The 27,807-nt window shown below is 46.6% G+C and overlaps 1 protein-coding gene across 3 annotated transcripts in view; it reads right to left on the bottom strand.

The window, feature by feature from the left end:
* The window catches only part of rras2 (RAS related 2), a 148,057-nt gene extending 120,499 nt beyond the window's left edge, over positions 1-27,558 (bottom strand). The window contains exon 1 of one of the 3 annotated variants that reach the window (XM_072466428.1): positions 27,109-27,558. In XM_072466428.1, coding sequence (XP_072322529.1) covers positions 27,109-27,210 — 102 coding nt within the window. In that variant the 5' untranslated portion in view covers positions 27,211-27,558. Of the gene's footprint in view, positions 1-26,952; positions 27,085-27,108 lie in introns of those variants that run through there. The other 2 variants (XM_072466433.1, XM_072466432.1) reach the window with 2 other exon arrangements.
* Between the last annotated feature and the right edge of the window lie 249 nt (positions 27,559-27,807).

Genomic DNA, 27,807 nt, shown 5'->3' with positions numbered 1-27,807 from the left:
CCAAAACCAGCTATTAAGTGTTTTCCCCAGACTTTTCTGCCTCCAGCAAGTCTCAGCAAGTTTATTTTTAGGGTGCAGCCAGCTGTGTAGAATCCATACAGTAGAAATTGCTATTAACACTGGTCTTTATAAGGAAACACCATACAAATAAAGCAAAACCTATCAGTAAATTAGAAGGTAAATCCTAGGGCTAAGCTGAAGATGGAAGCTCTGGCTATAATTGCAAACTACAGAGGCTTCCAGTGGTGGCCATGGAGTGAGTGGTCACGCATTTGGTGGCTCCCGCTCAAGGAGGATTTGTTTTGCTCTTTCTCCTGCCCGAAGGGTGTTGTATTTGAGAGCAAAAGGTACAGGAGTGCCTGAGAATGGTAATACTCCTCTGGTGCAGTTGGTGGATAGACCCACGGACAAGGAGTGCTGCAAGTAAGGATGGAAGGGCAGTTGGAGCAGGAGAGTCATTGTGGTGTGTCACAGGAAAAGATGACGGAAGACAAGGGGCCTGCGTCGCCTGCCCAATGGTCATCAGAGATGTATGTGGCAAGGATTCCCCTTTGATCGGCCCCTGGAGGTGGACTGAGTGCACAGGGCGAGCAGCTGAGGGCGATGGTGGTGCGGTTGCACCGCTTTATGGACAAGACGATCCTTCGATGGGTGAGGCAGACCAGAAATGTACCCGATAAGGGAACAAGCTGTGGGTGTAACAGGACCTGGGTGCGGACCTGTCATAGAGGAGGGCCAGGTTTAATTGGATTAAGGCTGCCCTCTTTAAAAAGGGGGTGGTGAAGTGTGGGGTATTGTACCCGGCCCACCTGTGTGTGACTTTCCAGAAGCAAGAGCTGTGTTTTGACACGCCAGTGGAGGTGATGGATTTTATGAGGGACAATGAACTGGAGGAATGTGATGATATTGAACTTGGAGGAGTTGTGTGTTTTCTAAAATGTTTGGAGGTGGGTATTTTGTGGTAGGTTTTGGCAGGGGAGCAGTGATGGAGAGTGTGCCATTTGTTTCTCTTGACGGCTGGGTCAGTTGGAGGCCACCATGCTAGTTGGGCGGGAGTGAGATGGAGGGTTGCCAGGAGGAAGACAACCCTCCTGGCATTTTTAGAGAAAAATCAGACAAGGCTGAGAAAGGGTTAGGTAGGCAGGTGTTTCATTCGGGGCTGCATATGAAGGCGAGGGGGGTGGTAGTGTTGATTAACAAGTGGGTTGCGTTTGAGGTGCGAAGTATTGTGGCAGACCCAGGGGAGAGTGGGAGATATGTGATGGTTAGTGGAAAGTTGAAGGATAAGCCGGTAGTTTTGGTGAATATTTATGGCCTGATTTGGGATGGCATGGACTTAATGAGGAGGATGCTTGGGAGGATTCCAGACTTGGAATCGCATCGACTGATTATGGGAGCAATTTTAATACGGTCATAGATCAGAGCTTGGACCAGTCGAGTCGCAAGGCGTCAAGGGTGTCGGCAGTGATGATGGAGCGGAGGGTATGGAGCGCATGGGGGGTGTTGACCCATGGATGTTTGGGAGGCCGAGGGCGAAGGAGTTTTCATACTTTTCCCACGTGCACCGAATGTACTCCCAGATTGATTTTTGTGTTGCTGGCGGGGGTGGCTGACTAAAGGATAAGGATCCGGAGCAGTGTGGGTGGTAACGCCCAATATCGCTACTGAACGTGAACGCCAAGCTATTGGTGAAGGTGTTGGCATCGTGAATTGAGTACTTTGTCCCATGGGTGATAGGCAAGGATCAGATGGGTTTTATGATGGGGAGGCAGTTGTTGGCGAATGCGAGGAGGCTACTCAATGTAATTATGATGCCTTCAGAGGGGCAGGATGTGACGGCAGTGGTGGCGATGGATGTAGAGAAGGCGTTTGATCCGGTGGAATGGGCATATTTGCTGGAGGTGCTGGGGCAGTTGCTGAATATGATGAACTATTACTGGGTGGCAAATATTGCAATGGTTAGTAAATGGGCCATGGGGGAAGAGGTGTGGGAGCGGGTGGAGGAGGCATCATGTAGGTGTACAAGTTTGAGGGCTTTGTTGTTGACGCCTTTCCGGTTCTCGCTGGCCAGGTACTCTGAGCTCAGTGGTGGTGTCGGCCCCAAGGTGTGGGGGCTGTGGAGGCAGCATCTGGAGCTGGAGGGTGCTTCGATGTGGGCGCCGATCTGTAACAACCACAGGTTTGTTACGGTGAGGCTGGATGCGAGGTTTAGGGGGTGGCGGCAGACATGGATTGAGCGCTTTGGCGACTTGTTCATGGGGGACAAATTTGTGAGGACAAATCTGAGGGGTTGGAGGACCTGGGGGAAATGTACAAGTTGCCCAGTGGGAATAGCTTTAGGTATCCGCAGGTTCGGGACTTTGTAAGAGAAGTGCCATCCTTTCCTGGGCTGCCACCCCTGGGGTTGCAGGACAAGGTGCTGTCGATGGACGAAATAGGGCAGGGGAAGGCGCCTGATGTCTAAGGAGTTGATTGTGGGAGAAAGCTCTGGTGGAGGATATTCAGCGTAAATTGGAGGTGCTGGGAGGGGAGGTCATGCTGTAACATGAAAACTTGTCCATGCCACCCAATTTTTAACCACCAAGCTAGTCCCAATTGCCCACATTTGGCCTATATCCCTCTATACCCATTTAACTCTCTAAATGCTTTTTAAAAGACAAAATTGTTTCCGCCTCTACTTCTGCCTCTGTCAGCTCGTTCCAGACACTCACCACCCTGTGTGATAAAATTGCCCCTCTGGACCCTTTTGTATCTCTCCCTCTCACTGTAAACCTATGCCCTCTAGTTTCAGACTCCACTACCTTTGGGAAAAGAGGTTGACTATCTACCTTATCAAAGCCCTAATTATTTTATAGACCTCTATTAGATCACCCCTAAGCCTCCTATGCTCCAGGGAAAGTTCCAGTCTATCCAGCCTCTCCTCATAACTCAAACCATCAAGTCCCGGTAGCATCTCAGTAAATCTTCTCTCCACACTTTCTAGTTTAATAATATCCTTTATGTAGGGTGACCAGAACTCACACAGTATTCCAAGTGTGGCCTTACTAATGTCTTGTACAACTTCAGCAAGACATACCAAATTGGGGGCTCAGATGTGAGCAGAGGCCTTGGGGAGGGTGAACATGTCCTAGTCATGTGCGAGGTTAAGCCTCATCCAGTTTAAAGTGGTACCTAGAGCTCATATGACAGAGGTGAGGATTAATAGGTTCTTTGCAGAGCAGAGGATAGGTGTGGGCAGTGTGCGGGGGGAAGATTTAAGGAAGGAATGTGTCACGGAAACGGTGCAGGAGTGGGAAGAGAAACCATTGCTTTCGAGTGCACATGCAAAAATAGAATTAGATGAAAGCAGTCCCAGGCAATGTAAGAGAGGTGCTGTAAGAGATTGGTGTGGTCAAACATGTTAAAGACAGGTTGAGGAATAGCCTGTGGTCAGTTACACAGGATGTTATTTGCCACGTGGATAAAGGCTGTTTCAGTGCTGTAGCAAAACAATACATACAGAAATAGGAAAACTGAAAAACATGATACAAAGATAAAGATTTTAATTTGGGTAAATTGTTCAACAAAAACAATAGGCTGACTGCACTCTTTGAAACAATCAAGTTACTTGACCAACAGATTACATGGAATACTTCTTAAATTCTCATGGGATGAGAGCATTGCTGGCAAGGCCAGGATTTGTTGCCCATCCCCAACTGCTCTCGAGGTGGTGATGAGCAGTTTGCATTCTTGAATCACTGGAGTGCCTGTGGGGGTGGAAGTCCAGGTATTGACCCAGCAGTGAAAGAACAGCAAAAAAGTTTCAAGACTGGATGGTGTGGGGCTTGGAGGAGAATTCACAGGTGGCTGTGTTGTCATCCATCTGCTGGCTTGTCCTTCCCCATGGCAGAAGTTGGCGAGTTTCAACAAGCAAATCACTAAAGTTAGATTTTTGAACTTTTGAATTCCATATAATTTGGGGTGGGGGGGGGGGGCTGGGGGGAATTGCTTTACTGAAAGATTTGGACTTCATTGTATGTAGGTTTATTGTCTTCATCGCATATGTGAAAACCATGAAATTTGTTGTATTAAAATACATTCTTACTATCCACCCACATAACTACCCACACAAGACCTTTTATTTAAAAAATTGTCACTTTCTTTATTAGATGCTACTTCAGTTAAGCTTACAATGATTGTCTTGCTTAACAGAGATTTTAAGTAGCATGGGTTAAAAACCCCTGACCTACAGATATGTAGTATCTCAGCATATTCAATGCAAGAGTGCTAAACAATGGAAATGAAAACAAAGCCACTTTTCATTCAGCTGATCTTCTGTACACCTCAATTAAATATGGAACTTTTGTTTTATAAAGCACAAAGTTATATTGGGGAAGCTTGTCTTCAATACATGATCAATATAGGATCTGGCAGACAGGTCAGTAATTCTGTAGTTCTCCACAAATTACACTGTTGAAGCTGACCAAGAACCCATTAGGTCAATGCACAAATCTACCCCAAATCATAGATTTTACCTGCTCTCCCGCCAACTGGATGTCTACACATGCACATTGGATGACAAGGTAGCACAGTGGTTAGCACTGTTGCTACACAGCGCCAGGGACCCGGGTTCGATTCCCGGATTGGGTCACTGTCCAGAGTCTGCACGTTCTCCACATGTCTTCATGGGCTTCCTCCTGGTGCTCCGGTTTCCTCCCACAAGTCCCGAAAAACATGCTGTTAGATGATTTGGACATTCTGAATTCTCCCTCAGGTGTACCCGAACAGGTGCCATATTGTGGCAACTGGGGGATTTTCACAGTAACTTCACTGCTATGTTAACGTAAGTCTACTTGAGACACTAATAAAGATTATTTTGCTCATTATCTTCAACAAATACCATCTAATACCAACAAATACCCACTCCAAGGAAACATGATTACAAATGTTCCTGACAAGAATGTGCTCACCTCCACATACACTTAAACACTTAAACTTATAACATTCAATCCTGGGGTTGCACGGTGGCACAGTGGTTAGCACTGCTGCCTCACAGCAACAAGGACCCGGGTTCGATCACGGCCCCGGGTCACTGCCCATGTGGAGTTTGCACACTGTCTACATGGGTCCCATCCCCACAACCCAAAGATGTGCACGGTAGGTGGACTGGCCACGTTAAATTGCCCCTTAATTGGAAAAATTAAAAAACATTCAATCCTATTCCCAGATAATGAATCTTGAGAAAAGAGACAGAATCTGGGGCAGCACGGCGGCGCAGTGATTAGCACTGCTGTCTCACGTCGCCGAGGTCCCAGGTTCGATCCCAGTTCTGCGTCACTGTCCTTGTAGAGTTAGCACATTCTCCCCGTGTTTGCGTGGGTTTCGCCCCCACAACCCAAAAGATGTGCAGGGTAGGTGGATTGACCACGCTAAATTGTCCCTTAATTGGAAAAAATGAATTGAGTACTCTAAATCTTTTTTTAAAGACAGAATCAGCTTTTAACAAGTGTTTGCTCCTATAAAGAAAAAGAGAAATTTAAGACCAGTTATACAAAATTGTGCCTTCTAGAGCTATGCAGTTGGCACCCACATTTATCGGCGGGGCACGGAATTTCAAGTCAATGCTATTCTTGCAACTAAGAAACTAAAGTGTGAGAATCATCTTAAATACACTGAACATTTTCAAGTACTTTTGCAAGTGGGGTGACCAGAATCATGCATAATATTTTAAATATGGTCAAGTAATTTTCAGTATAAGAGATAGATAATGCACAATAATTGATTCAACCACAGCCAATACACTTCAATTAATATTGCAAATGAAAGACAGGGTTTCCTGATCAATACTATCCTTCAGTTAGCACCTTCTGGACAATATTTACCCTTCAACCAGCACCTTATCATTGCAGTTTGTGGGAACTTTAAACTATGACTGGGGTATTCAGAGGTCTTGAAAAAACATTAAACATGTTCCAACTTCTTTGATACTTATTTGTATTGCTGAAAAAATATATCCCGCGAAAGCTTTTCATCTTGTGCTCATAAGAACAATGCACAAGAATAGGAAATCTTTTTTACTTTAACCTTTTATTGGCACTTTCAAAATTATATACATTGCCGTTAGTTTTCATTTATTGTACAGTACAAAAAGGCTCAAGAATATCAAATGTAAAGGTGAAGAACAATTTATCCTTCATGAGTCAAGAGAGAGTGTTGATTGGTTAGCGCAAGTGCACTCTTGATTGGTTGAGGTGCTGCTGTCATGGAGAATGCACAAATTAACTGCCAAGCTTTGTTAAAATTCAAACCAGGCAGGTTGACTGTTTGGATTAAGAATTGCCCAGGGAATGAACCAGAATTGTTTAGTTGAAACAGATGCAAATGTGTACATGTTCTGCCTGCAAAGTACAGGGCCCAGCGCAGCAAGGTATGTAGCTTCCAGCACATAAGGTTTAAGTGAGGCTTGCATGTGGTTGGATTGCCAGCATAATTTGTAGCTTCTTCTTCGGCGATCACTCACCAATGACTACGACTGTTCACACAAGAAGCTCCATATTATTGGTCATGGACTCTTGCATGGCTGAGGAGCCCTATCCCAGAGCCGCATTTTTGACCGCACAATTGACAGGTGTTTCTGGGAGGAGGGATTGGTCCTTGGGAGTCACTCTATTTTTCTCAGGCTCTGTTGGTGCCCTTGAGGAATTGTGTCCCTTTAATCAAGAGGTTCCTCCAACTAGGTCTTTTCTGAGCAAGGGTCTCCCAGGCATTGACGTTGATGTTGCATTTCTGGAGGTACCTTCAGGAATGTCTTTGAAGCACTTCATTTTTACTCCACTTGTTCAGAAGTGTTCCTTGAGCGGGGCAAAAAAGATTTGCTTTGGCAGTCGGGGTATTATAAATGAGCCTTCAGGTCTTCAATTGAGCTCAGCATCAATCCATCATTGAGCTCAGCATCAATCCATCATTAGTTTTACATGTACTCCTGAACCAAATGTTGGACTCTTCCTGCATTGTGTAAACAAGTACTACAAATAGTTCTTATATTTCTTTCCATGCCAATCAAGTATTTGTATCAACTCAAATCAATTTTCTCCAATGGAGGGAAGATTTAATCATCTGAATTTGTTCTTAAATTTACTGTTATGGATCTGGACCGGAACCCCAATTTTGGTTAAAATCCCAGACTAGAACCTAACTATTTGCATTTGGTAAAAGTGAGAAAATGTTACTGCACCACAGGAGTAATAACACTGTGTCAAAAAACAAAACTTTAATTTGAACACAGAATTAAGAACATGGGAAAGAAATAGCTTTTATAGTCAACAGTTACAACATTTTAACTTGCTTCCTGAATCCTGCCTCTACATTCCAATTAAGCAACCCATATATTTCAAAATACCACTTATGCATCAAGTTGACGAACGGGTTTTATGTGCTTATCTTGGTGCAAAGTCCTTGGAGAGAACCTCTTTTTTTTTTTACATGGACCAAGCTGTAAACCTGCTGCTCATCTTAGAGTCCTGGAAGTAACTTTGTCCAGACAGAACTAGCCCCTCCCATTAGCTACACTCAAAGCACATAGCATTCCTTTGTCCCCTTGTTACAAGGTGTGCCTTGACCAGGTCTACACTTTTACATTACATGAGCTCTATTCACAAACAGATGAAATGGCTTTTAATATCTATTAGTAAACACTAGCCCTGCAAAATTAGATAACCTCATTTTTAGATTACTTCATCTGAGGAAGGAGAAGTGCTCCGAAAGCTAGTGATTTTAAACAAATCTGTTGGACTTTAACCTGGTGTTGTAAGACTTCTTACTGTGCTCACTCCAGTCCAATGCCAGCATCTCCACATCATGGCTCACTTTTAATCACAGCTCTAGCAGACTACTGTCTTTAAGCATTTTATACTCACTGAATGTGACAATTTCTTAAATTCAACACATTACGGAGATCAAAATTCCAAATCTGCATATGCCTACTTGCATCTTTCCTTCCATTAAAGCAAACAAAGAAAAGCATGGTGCAGAAGTAGAAAGGGGTTACCATCCAGAGTCAAGACAAGAGATTTCTACATTCTAGGGCTGTGAATCTTTGGAATTCTCTATTCCAGGGGGCTATAGTTAGGATCAACATGGGACAACCATAAACAAAAACAAAACTTATTGAATGACCCCAAATGAAACAATTACCAAGCCTCCACTTTTGTAGTTTTAGTTTAACAAGATTGATTCAGAACCAACAAGCAAATGATGCTTCAAATTAAAAAAAAAGGTAAATTTCACAAAGTAGTCAACAAAAACACATCTTACACAACCACAAATAATCCCCTTTCGCATGTATTGCACTACGTGGTTACACAGTTCCATCATGGTGTGCTGTCCTTTATTCATGCAGGATAGATCAGGAATCCTATCTGATAAATAGTTTTCACCTCCGTTTCATGGGCACAATCATCATCAGTAAGGCACACATAACAGCTACCTCCTGGAGTCATGACAGTCCTGATGGTGTAGCTTCCAGAGCTCCTTTTCAACTGACCTGGTTCAGGCAGATCCGGGAAAACACCCAGCTGTCAGTGTCTCCAAGCTATTCACAAAGCGGTTCCTATTTTGGACATTTGAGCCAGCTTGCACAGTACCCCCAAAGAGCTCATGTCTCCATTTGCGGCAAACAGAAAACCTGACCTCTTCAAGAGAGTAATTTGCTTCTTTTCCACACAAGAGTTCAGCATATTCTTCTTTGTCTCTGTCCGCTTTCTCATGTCTGCATCTGGGCCTTCACCCTCCAGTTGTCATGTTTGTAGCTCTCTTTTCTGTCTGCAAGCCACACAGCTTAACTTCCTTCCTATTGGTACTGCTTCCAGGTCACATGGACACGTATTTATTATCTAGGAAAATTGCAAATGATCCTTTCGCAATTGATGCGAACTCTGAAAAGTCCTTTCCAAACAAATATTCTTAAAAACTGCAGTATCCACAGGCATTTTAAAGAAATTAGAAATTTACTTTGCTGTACTGCTTCTGGTCAAAGGCCCTCACATTCTGGATGCTCAAGTAATGAATACACTAAGACAGAATCATCAGGAAGACAAATGTTATTGTCCAGGACATTGTCAATTCTGATTGGTAGAATGAAATTGTGATGGTGGAGGGTGTTGACAAGTTCATGCTTTTAGGCTCCACAATCACCAGAAATCTGTCACATGATGCTAAAATCAACACTAACATTGCAAAAGCTGCAGCTGTTATGTTAAGCAGTCATTGGAAAAACTTGACCAAGAACCAGTAATGAGGCCTAGACAACACATGCAAGGCAGAAGAAAAGTTTCCAACTTTGCCAGTTCAGACACAGTTTCAGCATTTCTTAGTGGGTAAACAATCACCAAAATAAAATAAGAATTAAAGCTGGGGAGTGGGGTAGGGTTTTTTATTTAATGTGAAACCAATTGTTTGCTTTGTCCCTGATGCATTACTTTGACTTCCTAACAATATACCATTGGTGAGTGTGATTTTGCATAATCATCTTTGTTTAAACATTGAACACAGTTGCAGCATATTCCAAACCAAGTCCTACCCATCTTCAGAGATTACATCAGCAGCAGGTTTAAAATTTGCATCTCATGTCAAAATCAATTCGTACCCCCAAACCCATCAGTGCCCACCTCCCCACTCAGCTATCTGCTCGGAGCAGGGTGTACAAGAGGCCAGAGTTGGAAGGAAAGCAGCTCATGTGGTGGGTTATTAAAGCTGGTGATCGTTACAAAGATAGGAAGGACAAGGCCATCAATACAACAATGAGAATTTTAAATTTGAAGCATTGGGAGTACTAAGTTGGATTCAGCCACTGGCCAGCAACTGAACTTCGCCACTTACACAGGCACACGAGAGCTCGCAGCTGCAACACATAATTGCATTCCCCATCCAAGCCTCGATCTGGCGCCCATTTCTTTCAGCTGAGCCTCAATGTACTTAGCACCAGCAAAAGATTTCATATTGATCATTTTTGTCCTACTTAATATGTTGAATTGCATAACTAATTTTTTTTAATGAATTTTGCTTCTGCAGCTCCTTTACATTTATTTATCAGAAATTATTTGTCAGAAACATAAAAATGGTCGAGAACCCCAAGCTCTACAACAACCTTCAAATAAAAGATTACATGTAAACCCTGTGGCATTTAATTGGACACATCTGGTGGGTGTGGTGTGGGGAGCAATGGAGGGGCCAGCTTCAATCTTGAGCTTTGAACATGGCCTGCCACTCGAAAGTCACTGCTCTTAAAAGGAGAAATCTAAATGATTATAGCTAGCGAGGTCAGAGTAATTATGGACTATTCGTGACTTGTAGGTTCCAGGCCGTAATATGGCGACTGGGGGCTTTTCACGGTAACTTCATTGCAGTGTTATTGTATGCCTACATGTGACAATAAAGATGATTATTAGCTTTCACAAATGAAAAGATTTTGCATTTTATCTCCACACAACAGATTCAAAACTATACAATGTAATCCATGGAATTAGTTTATGTACAATATAATACATTGAACTAAATTATTATTATATTTTTTAAAATATTTTTTATTCTCCTCCTTTTTCACATTTTCTCCCAAATTTACACCCACCAACAACAAACAATAATCAGTAACAAATATGTCAATCCCCATATCAATAACAACGACCCCATCCTCCCACCGAACCCCAAACATTAGCCCGCATGTTCACATAAGCAAATGACAAAAAGGAATCAGAAATCACCCATAGACACCATCAACACACACCGCCCCCCTCCTCCAACCCACCCCAACTGGGCAGCATGATAGCATAGTGGTTAGCACAATTGCTTCACAGCTCCAGGGTCCCAGGTTCAATCCCCGGCTTGGGTCACTGTCTGTGCGGAGTCTGCACATTCTCCCCGTGTGTGCGTGGGTTTCCTCCGGGTGCTCCGGTTTCCTCCCACAGCCCAAAGATGTGCAGGTTAGGTGGATTGGACATGGTAAATTGCCCTTAAGTGTCCAAAATTGCCCTTAGTGTTGGGTGGGGTTACTGGGTTATGGGGATAGGGTGGCGGTGTTGACCTTGGGTAGGGTGCTCTTTCCATGAGCCGGTGCAGACTCGATGGGCCGAATGGCCTCCTTCTGCACTGTAAATTCTATCTATCTAAGTCTGGGGCATGCCCAGAACATGTGGGTGTGGATGGCCGGGCCTCCCTGGCACCATTCACATTTATCTTCCACCTCCAGGAAGAACCTGTTCTGGTTAGGTGCACTCTGTGCACCACGTTAAATTGCATGAGGCTGGGCCTTGCGCAGGAGGAGGTGGAGTTGGCCCTGCTCAGTGCTTCATTCCAGAGGCCCCAGCCCACTTTCGCACTTTCCAAGGGCCGGTGCAGACTCTATGGGCCAAACGGCCTCCTTCTGCACTGTAAAATTCTATGAAATCTATGAAACTAATGTTCGATGTTATCCAGTTCTTGAAAGTGCATGATGAATAATGCCCATGAATTGTAGAACCCCTCCATCCTTTCCCTCAGTTCAAACTTAACCTTCTCAAGAGTCAAGAATTCCAACAAGTCCCCCGCCACGCCAGGGCACAGGGTGGAGGTGTTGCTCTCCATCCAGTCAGGATCCGCCTTCGGGCAATCAACGAGGCATCTGCCTCCGCACCCATTTCCAACCCTGGCTGGTCCGACACCCCGAATATGGCCACCCGGGGGCCCTGGTCCAGTTTCACGTGCACCACTTTAGAAATTACCCTTAAAAACCTCCTTCCAGTAATCCTCTAGCTTTGGACAGGACAAAAACATATGAACGTGATTACCCCCGCCCCGCGCAACATTCACACACATCTTCTACTCCTTTAAAGAATCGGCCCATCCTCGCCCTCGTGAGGATGTGCCTCACACCAGAACCCCTCCTCCACATCCTCTCCCACTTTGCTTTGATCCCTCCTAGTGGTGCCTTCTCCTCTTGCAAAATAGCTCCGTAAACCGCTGACACTACCCGCTTCTCCAGTCCCCCCGTCGCCAGCACCTCCTCCAGTAATGTGGAGGCCGGCTCCACCGGAAAGCTCTGTATCTCCTCTCTGGCAAAATCTCAAACCTGCATGTATCTAAACATTTCCCCCTGCTCCAGCCCATACTTCGCTTCCAGCTCCTTCAGCCCTGCAAACCGACCCCTGGAAACAAATCTTTGTGTCTTAATCCCCTTCTCCACCTATTTCCGAAAATTTCCATCCCACCTCCCTGGCTCAAATCTGTGGTTCCCCCGAATCGGCATTTCCCTTGACCCTGCCCCCAACCCGAAGTGTTGGCGAAACAGCCTCCAAATTCTCAATGAAGCTATTATTACCAGACTCCCAGAGTACTTCCCCGGGGCTATCGGGAGCGGCGCTGTTGCTAGTGCTTTCAATCCCAACCCCCTGCACAAACTCTCCTCCATTCTGACCCACTGGGAATCACCCCTCTGACCCAGCTCCACACCTTCTCCACGCCCAGTAGAAATACATCAGGTTCTGAAGACCCAAACCCCCTGCCTGCCTTCCCCTCTGTAGCAGCACCTTTCTAACTCTGGCCACCTCCTCTCCCCATATGAACGACGTAATCTTTCCCGCAATCTCTCTGAAAAAAGCCTTTGGCAGGAAAATCGGCAGGCATTGAAAAATAAACAGAAATTGAGGCAACACGTTCATTTTAACCACCTGTACCCGACCCGCCAGTGACAGAGGGAGACCATCCCACCTTGCCAGATCAGCTTTCACTCTCCCCACCAAACTAGAAATGTGTACCTGCGGAGCTCCCCCCCCACTCCCAGGCAACCTGCACCCCCAGGTACCTAAAGTGAGTCCCTGCCCTACAGAATGGCAGCCCCCCCCCCCACCCCTGCCGAGACACCACAAAATACTCACTCTGGTCTAGATTTAGTTTGTACCCAGAGAAAGACCCAAACACTTGAAGCAGCTCCAATATTCCCTCTATCATCACACTCGGTTCCGACACATCTAACAGCAAATCATCGGCATATAAGGACACCCTATGCTCTATCCGCAACCCCCCCCGCACTATTCCTTTACATACGCCTGAACTTCTTAATGCGATGGCCAACGGCTCAATCGCGAGTGCAAACAGCAGGAGGGACATAGGACATCCCTGCCGAGTCCCACGGTGGAGAGAAAGGTATCTCGAGCTGATGTTGTTTGTGCAGACACTCGCCCTCGGCTCCTTATATAGTAGCTTTATCCAGTTCACAAATCTTGGTCCAATCCCAAACCGTTCCAGAACTGCCATCAAGTACCCCCATTCTACCTGGTCAAACGGCTTCTCAGCGTCCAGTGCCACAACCACCTGTTTCCTTCCCCTCTGCCGGTGCCATAACGACGTTCAATACCGTTCTAACGTTTGAAAACAGCTGCCTCCCTCTCACGAATCCCATCTGATCTTCACCTATCACCTTCGGGAGGCACTCTTCCAGCCTACCCGCCAGTACCTGCGCCAATACTTTTGCGTCCACATTCAGAAGTGATATGGGCCTATACGACCCTCACTCCGTCAGATCCTCATCTTTTTTTAGCAACAAGGAAATCGATGCCTGCCCCAATGTTTGTGGCAACACCCCCTTCCCTATCGCCTCTTCAAACATCCTCACTATCAGGGGTGCCAGCTTATTCTTGAATTTTCTATAATATTCCGCCGGAAAACCATACGGCCCCGCCACCTTCCCCGACTGCATCCTCCCAATCGCATTCTTTATCCCTTTATCTCCTGCTCCGCTATCGCTCCTTCTAATGTAGCCCTGTCCCCCTCCCCAAACCTCGGGTACTCCAACCCATCTAGAAATTCCTGCATCTCACGGTCTCCCCCAGGTGACTCTGACCTGTACAACCTCTCATAAAATTTCTCAAAATCCTTGTTAATCAGATCCGGAGCCACCACCAACTTCCCTGCCCTATCCCTCCTCTGAACAATTTCCCTTGCCGCTGCTTCCCTCCAGAGCTGACCTGCTAACAAACTGCCTTATCTCCATGTTCGTAAACTGCACCCCTTGCTCGCCTCAGTTGGCGCACTGCCTTCCTGGTAGATAGTCGGTCAAAGCTCGCCTGTAGTTCCTTCCTCTTTTCCAGCTTCGTTGGGTCCCCATCTTCTGCATAACTCCCATCTACCTCCAACATCTCACCTATTACCCTCTGCCGCTCCAAACTCTCCTCTTTGTCCACCCTGGCCTTAAAACGAAATCACCTCACTGGCCTTAAACAATATCATCTCACCCCTCACCACTGCCTTTAGAGCCCCCCAGACAACTGCCTTTGTCACCTCACCCGTACAGTTGAAACCTACATATTCCTTAATTACCGTTTCAATTTTGTCACAGAACACTTGGTCCCCCAAAAAGGCCACCCTAATTTCCACCCTGGCCTCTGAGCTACCCCCTACTCCAGCACCATATCCACCCAATGCGGAGCATGATCTGGCACTGCAATTGCCGAGTATTCCGACTCCTTAACCCCAGCCAGCAAAGCCTTCCCCACCACAAAAAAGTCGATCCGCGAGTATACCTTATGGACTGCTGAGAAAAACGAGTACTCCCGTTCCCTCGGGTGCAGAAACCTCCCATTTCCACCATTAGCCCAACCAACGCTTTCGCCCCCCCCCCCCCCCCCCCGATGGGGCCAGCGAGCGCGGCCGTGACCTGTCCACCTTTGGCTCCTGCACCAAGTTCCAGTCCGCCCCCCCCCCCCCCCACTATCAGTTTGTGTGTGTCCAAGTCGGGGATGGCCCCAAACACCTCTTTGCGAATCACACATTGTCCCAATTACACTTAACAGCGCCAATAACCTCCCCACCAGCGCTCCTGTCACAATCAAATATCGACCCCCTTCTCCATCTGGAAGCGTACTCTTTTGCTGACCATTACCGCTACCCCTCGAGCCCTTCTGTCAAATCCAGAGTGAAACACCTGACTAACGCAGCCCTTTTTAAGTCTCACCTGGTCCTTCACCCTCAAGTGAGTCTCCTGCAGCATTGCTACATCGGCTTTCAAACTTTTAAGATGAGCAAGCACCCTTGACCTCTTGACCGGACCTCCTAACCCACTCACGTTCCACGTGACTATCCTAACTGGGGGTCTCTCATCCCCTCCACTCTTCTTATCCACCACCATCATACCACCGGGCCCTGCTCCATGAGCCTGACCCGCCCCTATCCATTATTAACGTCGAACCCCTCCCCCCCCCTTACATTTCCTCACGAAAAAACATCTCCCAGCATCAATCCCCCCCCCAATCCCCCCCTCGCTCGCCTCGTAGGCCCATGGAAACCTGCTAACCAGGCTCCAATGTCCGCAGCCCTCCCGTCACCTCCTCCGTTCACTAGCCGACTTTAGTTAGCTAGCGCGGGTGGCTCCCCCCGCCAAGATATACCATCCCCTCCCACCCAGTCCCAGAGAAAGAAAAAACAAAAACAACAAGCCAACCCGTACAATTTACTAAAATAAGATATAACCGTCGCAACACAGAATGCCAATCAACCCAACCAATAACTTGAACTCCGTAACAATGTGAAGAGAAGTAAATTACAAGACAAAATTACAAGAAAGTAAGTTATAGCATTTATACATTTTCCAGCCCCCAATCACCGTCCACAGTCTCGCTTCAAGCTCCGTTCCTCACGTCTGTCCCAAGCCTTCTGCCCTCACGAACACCTCAGCCGCCTCCACTGTCTCAAAGTAAAAGTCTTTGGCATCATACGTCACCCTCAAGCTTCGCCGGGTACACCATACCAAATCGCACCCCCTTTTTGTACAGTGCCGCCATCACTCGCCCGAACGCCACTTGTCTTTTTCCCAACTCCACCGTCAGGTCCTGGTAGATCCGAACTCCAGCACCATCCCACTGCACCTCGCGCTTCTGCTTCGCCCAGCTACACCTTCTCCTTAATGCAGTAGTTTTGGAAGCAGATAATTAATGCTCTTGGTGGCTCATGCACTTTGGGCTTCAGCCTTAATGACCGATGAGCTTGGTCCAGTTCGTACCGGGAGGGGTTCTCACCCTCCATCAGCTCCGCCAACTTCTTAGCGAAGTACTCTGTTGGCCTTGGACCCACTGTCCCTTCGGGCAAGCCCACAATTCTCAGATTGTGCTGCCTCGAGCGGTTCTCCAAGTCCTCGAGCTTTGCTCGGAGTCTTCTGTTGACCTCCACCACCCTCCGCAGCTCGTCCCCCATCGGGGTGAACTGGTCGCTGTGCTGCGACACGGCCTCCTCCACTTCCTTCATCTTCTCGCCCTGCTCACTCACCTCGGCCGATGTCTCTGCCACAGCTACCCTCACCGGGGCGATTGTCTCCTCCACCAATGACTTCAATGCGACCGCCGTCCCCTTCCTCAGAGCCTCCATGTGCCTCGCAAACTGCTTTTCCAGCTCCACCACCATCACCTCGGTCATCTTCTCCGCCGTAAGTAGTGCTGCCCCACCATGCGGTCCGACATCCGCCACCTTGTCAGCACTTTTGCTAGTCCTCTCATTCAATGGTGAGCTTGCGTTTGCTCCCTTCTTCGCCGCTGCTCTTCGCATCCTTTAACGGCTTATTATTTTGCCTTTTTTTCCCCACTCTTCGTTCCTTCTGCAATCTTTTTGTTTTGTTTTAAAGAGAAAAAAAACAACAACAAAAATTCCCTTCCTTCAACAAAAAAAGGGGGGGGGAAACCTTTCACCAAATTTCTTTAAAACTTCTTTCTCTTCTTTTTTGTATTCCTCCAGAATTTCCCTGAGACCGGACTTTAATCTTCACACCAGGAGCCATCCGATGTGGGACATCTCACCTACATCGCGCCCAGTCTTCGGGCCTGCCACCTCGGCCTCCGTTTAGCTCCGCCCCCCCCTGCTCTGACCTCCGCGCGCGTTCAGCCCGGCGCCTCAGCACCAGCCGCCCAACACCCGTGCGGGGTTCCTCACCGATTTTGAAACCGGCCCCGCTTGCTACCCGGGACAGCCCCAAAGGCCGCCAATAATCAGGGGGGGGGGGGGGCTGAAGAATCGGGGAAACACCCAAAAGCACCGCAAATAGTGGCCACCGGCGGATCTCTTCTCGATGCGGCCGACCCGCTCGCAAACGCCACCGGAACTTCCAGAACTAAATTATTTTAACATTTTGTTTTCCTAGAGGTTGACTCCAACAACCAAGTCGTCTTTGCATTGCAGTAACTGTAGTAAATGTCACCAATTGCTAGCATACATATTATAACAATGTGTTGTTACAGGTAACAATAAAAATTGAGCCAAGCGAACTTACTTCCAAAAGCAAAATGGTGACCATGGTCAATGAATCAATCTCACTGGCCAATACAAATGATTTGGCAAATCTTTGTCAGTTTGCAACAATATCACTGTCCCACATCAAAAATTTGACCACTTCAGATATGAACCTGAAGATATCTTTGGTAAACAATGAAATTGTCCACAATACTTGGCCTGGCTATTTGCAGTAAGAATAATAGCAAGGCTAACAGTGCTCACAATTATTACAGAGTAAGTCAGGCAACAACTTCCAGCATTTGCACATGCCTAGTTTAACTAATTTCAGTTTTCATGCTGCCCAATTTGCTTTGCCCATCTCTGCAAGCTACATTATTCCATAACTCAGCAAGAGATTCTCCATTAAAACACAAGGGAAAAGAGCTTTGTGACTTCATGTGCAAGTGAATGAGTGTTGTAAACATTTTTTTTTAAAGTAACTAAACAAATGCACCACCCCAAAGTTGTTTTTTTTTTTAAAAAATAAGTGTGGAGTCTCATCCCTTCAAATGTTAACTACTTTGAGATTTTTAAAAAAAATTTGTCTCACCTCTCTTAATCCCTCTTGACTTCTGCACATTTTACATTGAATTAAAATTTTCCAATGTTTATATGCCCTATTCCCGTCTCAGTAAAGCTTCTTTGTCGTATCAAGAGACAGTGTTATTCACATCAGACCCCTTGTAGAGGTCAACATGCTGAAACTGATCTTTAATTATCGCACAAAAGCGACACACACCATTGCTTCACTGTTAACTACAAAATGAAAACCTTGATGTCATTGGTGCAGAGTAGCCAAGTGACCATAACAGCAAAGGGGCAAACAACGACACTGACAAGATATTCAATAATGTGTTGTCAGGATCATAAAAATATAAATTGACATCTTAATACATTATAGAATTCATTAAATACACAGTAGTAGATTTCCTGTGGTGTCACTCATCTGGATAACTCATTATGCCATATGAAGTGCAGAATGTGCTGCTCGCAAGCTGGAGTATTTGTCACATTTACGAATCATCTTCCCTTTTGAAAATGGAGTCATGGGTGTCAATAATAAGGCCAGCATTTATTACTTATCCCTCTCTGTCGAAAGAGGTGGTGATGAGCCAGATTATTGTATCCCTGTATGGTACTCACAATGCAACGATGGGAGGGACAACAATACATGTGCAAGTCAGTATAGTAAGACTTGGAAGAGGAATTTTCAGGTGTCGATGGTCCCATTCTCCTGTTCCTCAGTGGCAGAGGTTGAAAGTTTGCGAGGTGTTGCTACAAAAGCCTCAGCAACTTGTTGCAGTGCATTTTGTAGAGTGCGGGTATTCTATGAACTGTGGGCTGACGATGGAGGGAGTGGATGTTTAAGGTAATGAATTGGCTGCCAATAAGGATGTCTGCTCTGGCCTGAACGGTTTCGAGTTTCTCAAGTGTTGGTGCAGCTGCACCCATCCAAGCAACTGGAAAGGATGCCAACACATTCCTGACCAGTCTTCTGGTGGTAGAAAGGTTTTGGGGAGTCATCAGCTGAGCCACTTGCTACAGAATATCCATCTGGTCTCTGACCTGTTCCAAGACCCACAACATTTGTATAACAGACTAATTGAGTTTCTAGTCAATGGTGACATCCAGGTTTCTGGAGTGAGAGATTTGGTGATGGAATGCCATTAAATGGCAGCATGTTATCCACTCAACTTTCTTCAAAAAATGTGCTTGGTAAGCCTATATAAACAACATAAGAACTAGGAACAGGAGTAGGCCATCTGGCCCCTCGAGCCTGCTCCGCCATTCAATGAGATCATGGCTGATCTTTTGTGGACTCAGCTCCACTTTCCAGCCCGAACACCATAACCCTTAATCCCTTTATTCTTCAAAAAACTATCTATCTTTATCTTAAAAACATTTAATGAAGGAGCCTCTACTGCTTCACTGGGCAAGGAATTCCACAGATTCACAACCCTTTGGGTGACGAAGTTCCTCCTAAACTCAGTCCTAAATCTATTTCGCTTTATTTTGAAGCTATGCCCCCTAGTTCTGCTTTCACCCGCCAGTGGAAACAACCTGCCCGCATCTATCCTGTCTATTCCCTTCATAATTTTATATGTTTCTATAAGATCCTCCCTCATCCTTCTAAATTCCAACGAGTACAGTCCCAGTCTACTCAACCTTTCCTCGTAATCCAACCCCTTCAGCTCTGGGATAAACCTAGTGAAACTACTCTGCACACCCTCCAGTGCCAGTACGTCCTTTCTCAAGTAAGGAGACCAAAACTGAACACTATACTCCAGGTGTGGCCTCACTAACAAAAAGAACAAAGAAATGTACAGCACAGGAACAGGCCCTTCGGCCCTCCAAGCCCATGCCGACCATGCTGCCCGACTAAACTACAATCTTCTACACTTCCTGGGTCCGTATCCCTCTATTCCCATCCTATTCATGTATTTGTCAAGATGCCCCTTAAATGTCACTACCATCCCTGCTTCCACCACCTCCTCCGGTAGCGAGTTCCAGGCACCCACTACCCTCTGTGTAAAAGTCTTGCCTCGTACATCTACTCTAAACCTTGCCCCTCTCACCTTAAACCTATGCCCCCTAGTAATTGACCCCTCTAACCCGGGGAAAAGCCTCTGACTATCCACTCTGTCTATGCCCCTCATAATTTTGTAGACCTCTATCAAGTCGCCCCTCAACCTCCTTCGTTCCAGTGAGAACAAACCGAGTTTATTCAACCGCTTCTCATAGCTAATGCCCTCCATACCAGACAACATTCTGGTAAATCTCTTCTGCACCCTCTCTGAAGCCTCCACATCCTTCTGGTAGTATGGCGACCAGAATTGAACACTATACTCCAAGTGTGGCCTAACTAAGGTTCTATACAGCTGCAACATGACTTGCCAATTCTTATACTCAATGCCCAGCCAATGAAGGCAAGCATGCCGTTTGCCTTCTTGACTACCTTCTCCACCTGTGTTGCCCCTTTCAGTGACCTGTGGACCTGTACTCCTAGATCTCTCTGACTTTCAATACTCTTGAGGGTTCTACCATTCACTGTATATTCCCTACCTGCATTAGACCTTCCAAAATGCATTACCTCACATTTGTCCGGATTAAACTCCATCTGCCATCTCTCCGCCCAAGTCTCCAAACAATCTAAATCCTGCTGTATCCTCTGCCAGTCCTCATCGCTATCCGCAATTCCACCACCCTTTGTGTCGTCTGCAAACTTACTAATCAGACCAGTTACATTTTCCTCCAAATCATTTATATATACTACAAAGAGCAAAGGTTCCAGCACGGATCCCTGTGGAACACCACTGGTCACAGCACTCCAAATGGAAAAGCATCCTTCCATTGCTACTCTCTGCCTTCTATGACCTAACCAGTTCTGTATCCACCTTGCCAGCTCACCCCTGATCCCGTGTGACTTCACCTTTTGTACTAGTCTACCATGAGGGACCTTGTCAAAGGCCTTACTGAAGTCCATATAGACAACATCCACTGCCCTACGTGCATCAATCATCTTTGTGACCTCCTCGAAAAACTCTATCAAGTTAGTGAGACACGACCTCCCCTTCACAAAACCATGCTGCCTCTCACCAATACGTCCATTTGCTTCCAAATGGGAGGAGATCCTGTCTTGAAGAATTCTCTCCAGTAATTTCCCGACCACTGAAGTAAGGCTCACCGGCCTTTAGTTACCTGGATTATCCTTGCTACCCTTCTTAAACAGAGGAACAACATTGGCTATTCTCCAGTCCTCCGGGACATTACCTGAAGACAGTGAGGATCCAAAGATTTCTGTCAAGGCCACAGCAATTTCCTCTCCAGCCTCCTTCAGTATTCTGGGGTAGATCCCATCAGGCCCTGGGGACTTATCTCCCTTAATATTTTTTAAGACACCCAACACCTCGTCTTTTTGGATCTCAATGTGACCCAGGCTATCTACACACCCTTCTCCAGACTCAACATCTACCAATTTCTTCTCTTTGGTGAATACTGATGCAAAGTATTCATTTAGTACCCCACCCATTTCCTCTGGCTCCACACAGATTCCGTTGCCTATCCTTCAGTGGGCCAACCCTTTCCCTGGCTACCCTCTTGCTTTTTATGAACGTGTAAAAAGCCTTGGTATTTTCCTTAACCTTATTTGCCAATTACTTTTCGTGACCCCTTGCTTAAGTTCCTTCTAACTTTCCTTATATTCCTCACAGGCTTCGTCTGTTCCCAGCCTTTTAGCCCTGACAAATGCCTCCTTTTTCTTTTTGACAAGGCCTACAATATCTCTCGTTATCCAAGGTTCCCGAAAATTGCCGTATTTATCCTTCTTCCTCACAGGAACATGCCGGACCTGAACTCCTTTCAACTGATATTTGAAAGCCTCCCACATGTCAGACGTTGAGTTGCCCTCAATCTATGTTCTTCAGTTCCCGCCTAATATTGTCATAATTAGCCTTCCCCCAATTTAGCATATTCACCCTAGGACCACTCTTATCCATGTCCACCAGCACTTTAAGGCTTACTGAATTGTGGTCACTGTTCCCGAAATGCTCCCCTACTGAAACTTCTACCACCTGGCCGGGCTCATTCCCCAATACCAGGTCCAGTACCGCCCCTTCCCTAGGTCGAACTAGCTACATATTGTTTTAAGAAGCCCTTCCGGATGCTCCTTACAAACTCTGCCCCGTCTAAGCCCCTGGCACTAAGTGAGTCCCAGTCAATATTGGGGAAGTTGAAGTCTCCCATCACCACAACCCTGTTGTTTTTACTCTTTTCCAAAATCTGTCTACCTATCTGCTCCTCTATCTCCCGCTGGCTGTTGGGAGGCCTGTAGTAAACCCCCAACATTGTGACTGCACCCTTCTTATTTCTCTACCCATATAGCCTCACTGCCCTCGGAGGTGTCCTCCCGCAGCACAGCTGTGATATTCTCCCTGACCAGTAGCGCAACTCCACCACCCCTTTTACATCCCCCCAGAAACATCTAAATCCTGGAACGTTTAGCTGCCAATCTTGCCCTTCCCTCAACCAGGTCTCTGTAATGGCAACAACATCATAGTTCCAAGTACTAATCCAAGCACTAAGTTCATCTGCCTTACCCATAATACTTCTTGCATTAAAACATATGCACTTCAGGCCACCAGACCCGCTGTGTTCAGCAACTTCTCCCTGTCTGCTCTGTCTCAGAGCCCCACTGTCCCTATTCCCTAGTTCTCCCTCAATGCTCTCACCTTCTGACCTATTGCTCCCGTGCCCACCCCCCTGCCATACTAGTTTAAACCCTCCCATGTGACACTCGCAAACCTCGTGGCCAGGATATTTATGCCTCTCCAGTTTAGATGCAACCCGTCCTTCTTAAATAGGTCACACCTGCCCCGGAAGAGCTCCCAGTGGTCCAGATAACGGAAACCCTCCCTCCTACACCAGCTGTTTAGCCACGTGTTTAGCTGCTCTATCTTCCTATTTCTAGCCTCACTGGCACGTGGCACAGGGAGTAATCCCGAGATTACAACCCTAGAGGTCCTGTCTTTTAACTTTCTGCCTAGCTCCCTGAACTCCTGCTGCAGGACCTCATGCCCCTTCCTGCCTATGTCGCTAGTACCAATATGCACAACAAGCTCTGCCTGTTTGCCCTCCCCCTTCAGGATGCCCTCTACCCGTTCGGAGACATCCTGGACCCTGGCACCAGGGAGGCAACATACCATCCTGGAGTCTCTTTCACGTCCACAGAAGCGCCTATCTGTACCCCTGACTATAGAGTCCCCTATTACGATTGCTCTTCTGCGCTTTGACCCTCCCTTCTGAACATCAGAGCCAGCCGTGGTGCCACTGCTCTGGCTGCTGCTGTTTTCCTCTGATTGGATACTGTCGGGGGGGATAGCCAAAGGGGTATACCTGTTCGAGAGGGGGACAACCACAGGGGATTCCTGCACTGACTGCCTGCCCTTTCTGGTGGTCACCCATTTCTCTGCCTGCACCTTGGGTGTGACCACATTTACATAACTGCGATCTATGACACTTTCCGCCACCTGCATGCTCCTAAGTGCATCCAATTGCTGCTCCAAACGAACCATGCAGTCTGTGAGGAGCTCCAGTTGGGTGCACGTTCTGCAGATGAAGCCATCCGGGACGCTGGAAGCCTCCCGGAGCTGCCACATCTCACAGTCAGAGCACTGCACCCCTCTAACTGACGTTGTGTCAATTAATTAAAATTAAAAGCTTAAAAACATTTTTTTTTTTTTAAAGTTACTGTTAACTATCTGTTTCCTAGCACTCGATTTCTAATATAAATGTGAAAGTTAAATATAGTACTCTCCGATCTCTGGCTTAGATACCCCTCTAAATTATAATTAAGTAATTATGTTTAATTAGTTACCAATGCTTAATTTTTTTAATTTAGTGTAGATTCCCAACCAGCCACTCAGGTCACAGCTTTTCTGTGATGTCACTTCAGTTCCCCCCCCGCCCGACACACACAATTTGAAAAAGGTATAAAAGTAAAAATGAGTAAAAATCACTTCCCTACCTTCTGAGAGTCTTAGATGTTCTCAGGTTCTCTCCCTGACAGAGACTGCGCCTCCTCCTCCGAACGGCTCCCGAAACTAGGCCGCGATCTTTTTAAATCTCCGCTCTGACTCGCAGCTCCCGCGCTTTGTAAATCTCCCGCGCTTTTTAAATCTCCCGGCTCTCTCTCCTCTCGCGTTGTTTTCAATGTCCCGGCTCTCTCTCCTCCCGCGCTTTTTAAATCTCCCACGCTTTTTAAATCTCCCGGCTCTCTCTCCTCCCGCGCTTTTTAAATCTCCCGGCTTTCTCTCCTCTCGCGCCGTTTTCAATGTCCCGGCTCTCTCTCCTCCCGCGCTGTTTTCAATGTCCCGGCTCTCTCTCCTCTCACGCTGTTTTCAACGTCCCGGCTCTCTCTCCTCTCGCGCTGTTTTAAATCTCCCGGCTCTCTCTCCTCTCGCGCTGCTTTCAATGTCCAGGCTCTCTCTCTTCTCACACTGTTTTAAATCTCTTATACAATTGCAGCATAACCTCCCTAGTCTTAAACTCCATCCCTCTAGCAATGAAGGACAAAATTCCATTTGCCTTCTTAATCACCTGTAAACCAACTTTTTGCGACTCATGCACTAGCACACCCAGGTCTCTCTGCACAGCAGAATGTTTTAATATTTTATAATTTAAATAATAATCCCTTTTGCTGTTATTCCTACCAAAATGGATAATCTCACATTTGTCAACATTGTATTCCATCTGCCAGACCCTAGCCCATTCACTTAGCCTATCCAAATCACTCTGCAGACTTCCAGTATCCTGTGCACTTTTTGCTTTACCACTTATCTTAGTGTCGTCTGCAAACTTGGACACATTGACCATGGTCCCCAACTCCAAATCATCCATGTAAATTGTGAACAATTGTGGGCCCAACACTGATCCCTGAGGGACACCACTAGCTACTGATTGCCAACCAGAGAAACACCCATTAATCCACACTCTTTGCTTTCTATTAATTAACCTATCCATGCTACTACTTTCTCCTTAATGCCATGCATCTTTATCTTATGCAGTAACCTTTTGTGTGGCACCTTGTCAAAGGCTTTCTGGAAATCCAGATATACCACATCCATTGGCTCCCCGTTATCTACCGCACTGTTAATGTCCTCAAAAAATTCCAGTAAATTAATTAGGCACGACCTGCCCTTTATGAACCCATGCTGCGTCTGCCCAATGGGACAATTTCCATCCAGATGCCTCGCTATTTCTTCCTTGATGATAGATTCCAGCATCTTCCCTACTACCGAAGTTAAGCTCACTGGCCTATAATTACCCGCTTTCTGCCTACCTCCTTTTTTTTTAAAAAAACAGTGGTGTCACGTTTGCTCATTTCCAATCCGCCGGGACCACCCCAGAGTCTAGTGAATTTTGGTAAACTATCACTAGTGCATTTGCAATTTCCCTAGCTATCTCTTTTAGCACTCTGGGATGCATTCCATCAGGTCCAGGAGATTTGTCTACCTTTAGCCCCATTAGCTTGCCCATCACTACCTCCTTGGTGATAACAATCCTCTCAAGGTCCTCGCCTGTCATAGCCTCATTTCCATCAGTCACTGGCATGTTATTTGTGTCTTCCACTGTGAAGACTGACCCAAACAACCTGTTCAGTTCCTCAGCCATTTCCTCATCTCCCATTATTAAATCTCCCTTCTCATCCTCTAAAGGACCAATATTTACCTTAGCCACTCTTTTTAGTTTTATATACTTGTAGAAATATATGTTTCTGGAATCTACCTCTTCATTCACCTGAGGAAGGAGCAGTGCTCCGAAAGCTAGTGTTTGAAACAAACCTGTTGGACTTTAACCTGGTGTTGTCAGACTTCTTACTTGGTAAGTTGGTAAGAGGTTACAGACATTCTAGCTACTGTGTCAAATTGCTTTTTGTTGACAACAGTCTTCATAAAACACCTCCAAGTGCAACACGTCCGTGACAATATTATTTCCACTCAACAACCTATGGAGGGCATCTAAAAAAAATAAACACGAGAGCATCGAACTGGTGCAATTTAGAAACTAAGTGTTAAATATTGACTCAGAATGCTACAAGGGAAGTGGAATGCTGGCTATAGTCAGTGACAGCTGGAAGAGTGTTGACAGTTGCAAGCAGATAGTGGTTGAAATGTAGCAGCTGCTTAAACGGTACAATACATCACAAGTTATCGATACAAAACATAAATATATTTTGCTCGGCACCCATAACAAATAAGAGTCTTCGAAACGCAAGGAACAAGCGTAAGCCATTTGGCACCTCCAGCATTTTTTTAATTTAAGATCGTTCCTTCTTAAAAACAGGGAAATATTCTTCAATCGGGTCAAACGAAAATATAATTCCAGCAGTCACATTGGAGAACCTCAAATCAAAACTCCAGGAACACGGGGGTAGTTATTTACGTTCAGAAATGGTATGAGGCAGCATCGAGATAGATCTCGACAGTACTTAAATCCCCGGCGCTTATCGCATATGAGCCACAGAGAAAATAAAGAGTGAGCGTGGTTTTATGGACGGATTCCTCAATCTGTAAAGTTTCTGCTCGCGTCAAACAGGTCATCATAGTACCAGCTTCGCTCAACGTTACAGATATTGTTAAAACCCAACTAAAATTAAAAAGGCAAACCAACTAAAGGGATCCGTGTAAGCGCCAACACGAACTACGTGATAGGCTGGGTTTTTTTTTAAATATTAAGAAAATTAAAAGGAGTTTCAACAAACATTTCCATGCAGACTATATTTTTCACAGGGAGACACGAGTCGCAGGGGTGTGGGCATTGAAGCCGCTCCCGGGATCAGAGCCAAAGAAAAACAACATTGAAAAAAAATAGTTATTCCCCAAGGAGTGAGTCGGGGATGAGGGGGGGGGGTGGAAGCTGCTGTATTTTAACAACCGGTTTTAAAATCTTAAACCCACAAGTATCGCCGATCGCCCCAAAAATAAAAAGTTGGACATTAGTTGAGCGCCGAAATGGTGCAGCGCCCGATGCCAACCTGGGCCGGACAGGGCTTTTGGGCAGGAGGGGGGGGGGGGGGGACACGAGGAAGGGGGTGAGTGTGACAGTGAGTGAGGAATCCAGTACCCGATCAAACCTCCCCCTCCATCATTCAACAGACGGCTCTTTATCAATGAATAAAAACGCCCAACTCACACACAGTCTCTCAATGACAAGCCTCCCCGGCGGGAGGAGCCGAGGTCAGCCGCAATCTCGGCTCTGGATTCAACACGGCCGAAGCCCCGGTGTAGATTAGTTTGGACAGAAAGCGGGCAGAGGGGGTATCTTTGCCGCGCACATACACTCACTGACCTGGATGAACTGGATGGTGAGAGCGCTCTTGCCCACGCCGCCGCCCCCCACCACCACCAGTTTGTACTTCTCCTGGGCCATTCCGTCCTTGGCGGCTGCCATGGTAACCGGGCCTGGCGCCTGGGCGATTTCTCTCTCTGTGTATCCCGCTTTGAGGAGGGTGGGGGGTGAGGAAAGGGAAGGTGGGGGGTGAGGAAAGGGAAGGGGGGGGGGGGGTTGGGGGAAGGGGAATGGAAGTGGGCGGGGGAGGGGGGGGGGGTAGGAGGTTCGGGTTGAAAAAAATAACTTCAACGCCGACAAACTTTACTTAATGGCACCGGGTGATAATCTGTGAGGGCCGCTCCGCATTGAAGGGGGGGCGGGGAGCCGGCACAGGGATCGGCCGAGGTGGGGGCAGCGGGAGCCGCTTACAAATGGTGGCCGCCCGCCCGCCGGCCGGCCGTCTGCCTCGAGCTCGTCACAGATTATACTAATCAGATGCAAATCGAGCGGCTGAATATTCATCCAGTCGACAGGGATGAGCGCGCACTCTAGCCCCGCCCCCGCCCCCGCCGCCGCCGCTCGCTCCAACAATGGCAGTGAGGCGCGCTCGCGCGCTCCGCTTTTATTCCTCTCTCGCTGCTGCCCCTTTAACCCCCTGATTTGCACTGTCTGGGATTCTGGTACAGGCCTTTTTTTTAAAAAAAGTACCTGAGTGAG

The sequence above is a fragment of the Scyliorhinus torazame genome, chromosome 10 (genome assembly GCF_047496885.1).
Source record: "Scyliorhinus torazame isolate Kashiwa2021f chromosome 10, sScyTor2.1, whole genome shotgun sequence".
NCBI classification, from domain to species: Eukaryota; Metazoa; Chordata; class Chondrichthyes; order Carcharhiniformes; family Scyliorhinidae; genus Scyliorhinus; species Scyliorhinus torazame.
The sequence above is the reverse complement of the archived record's forward strand: the minus strand, read 5'-3'. Positions and strand labels throughout refer to the sequence as shown.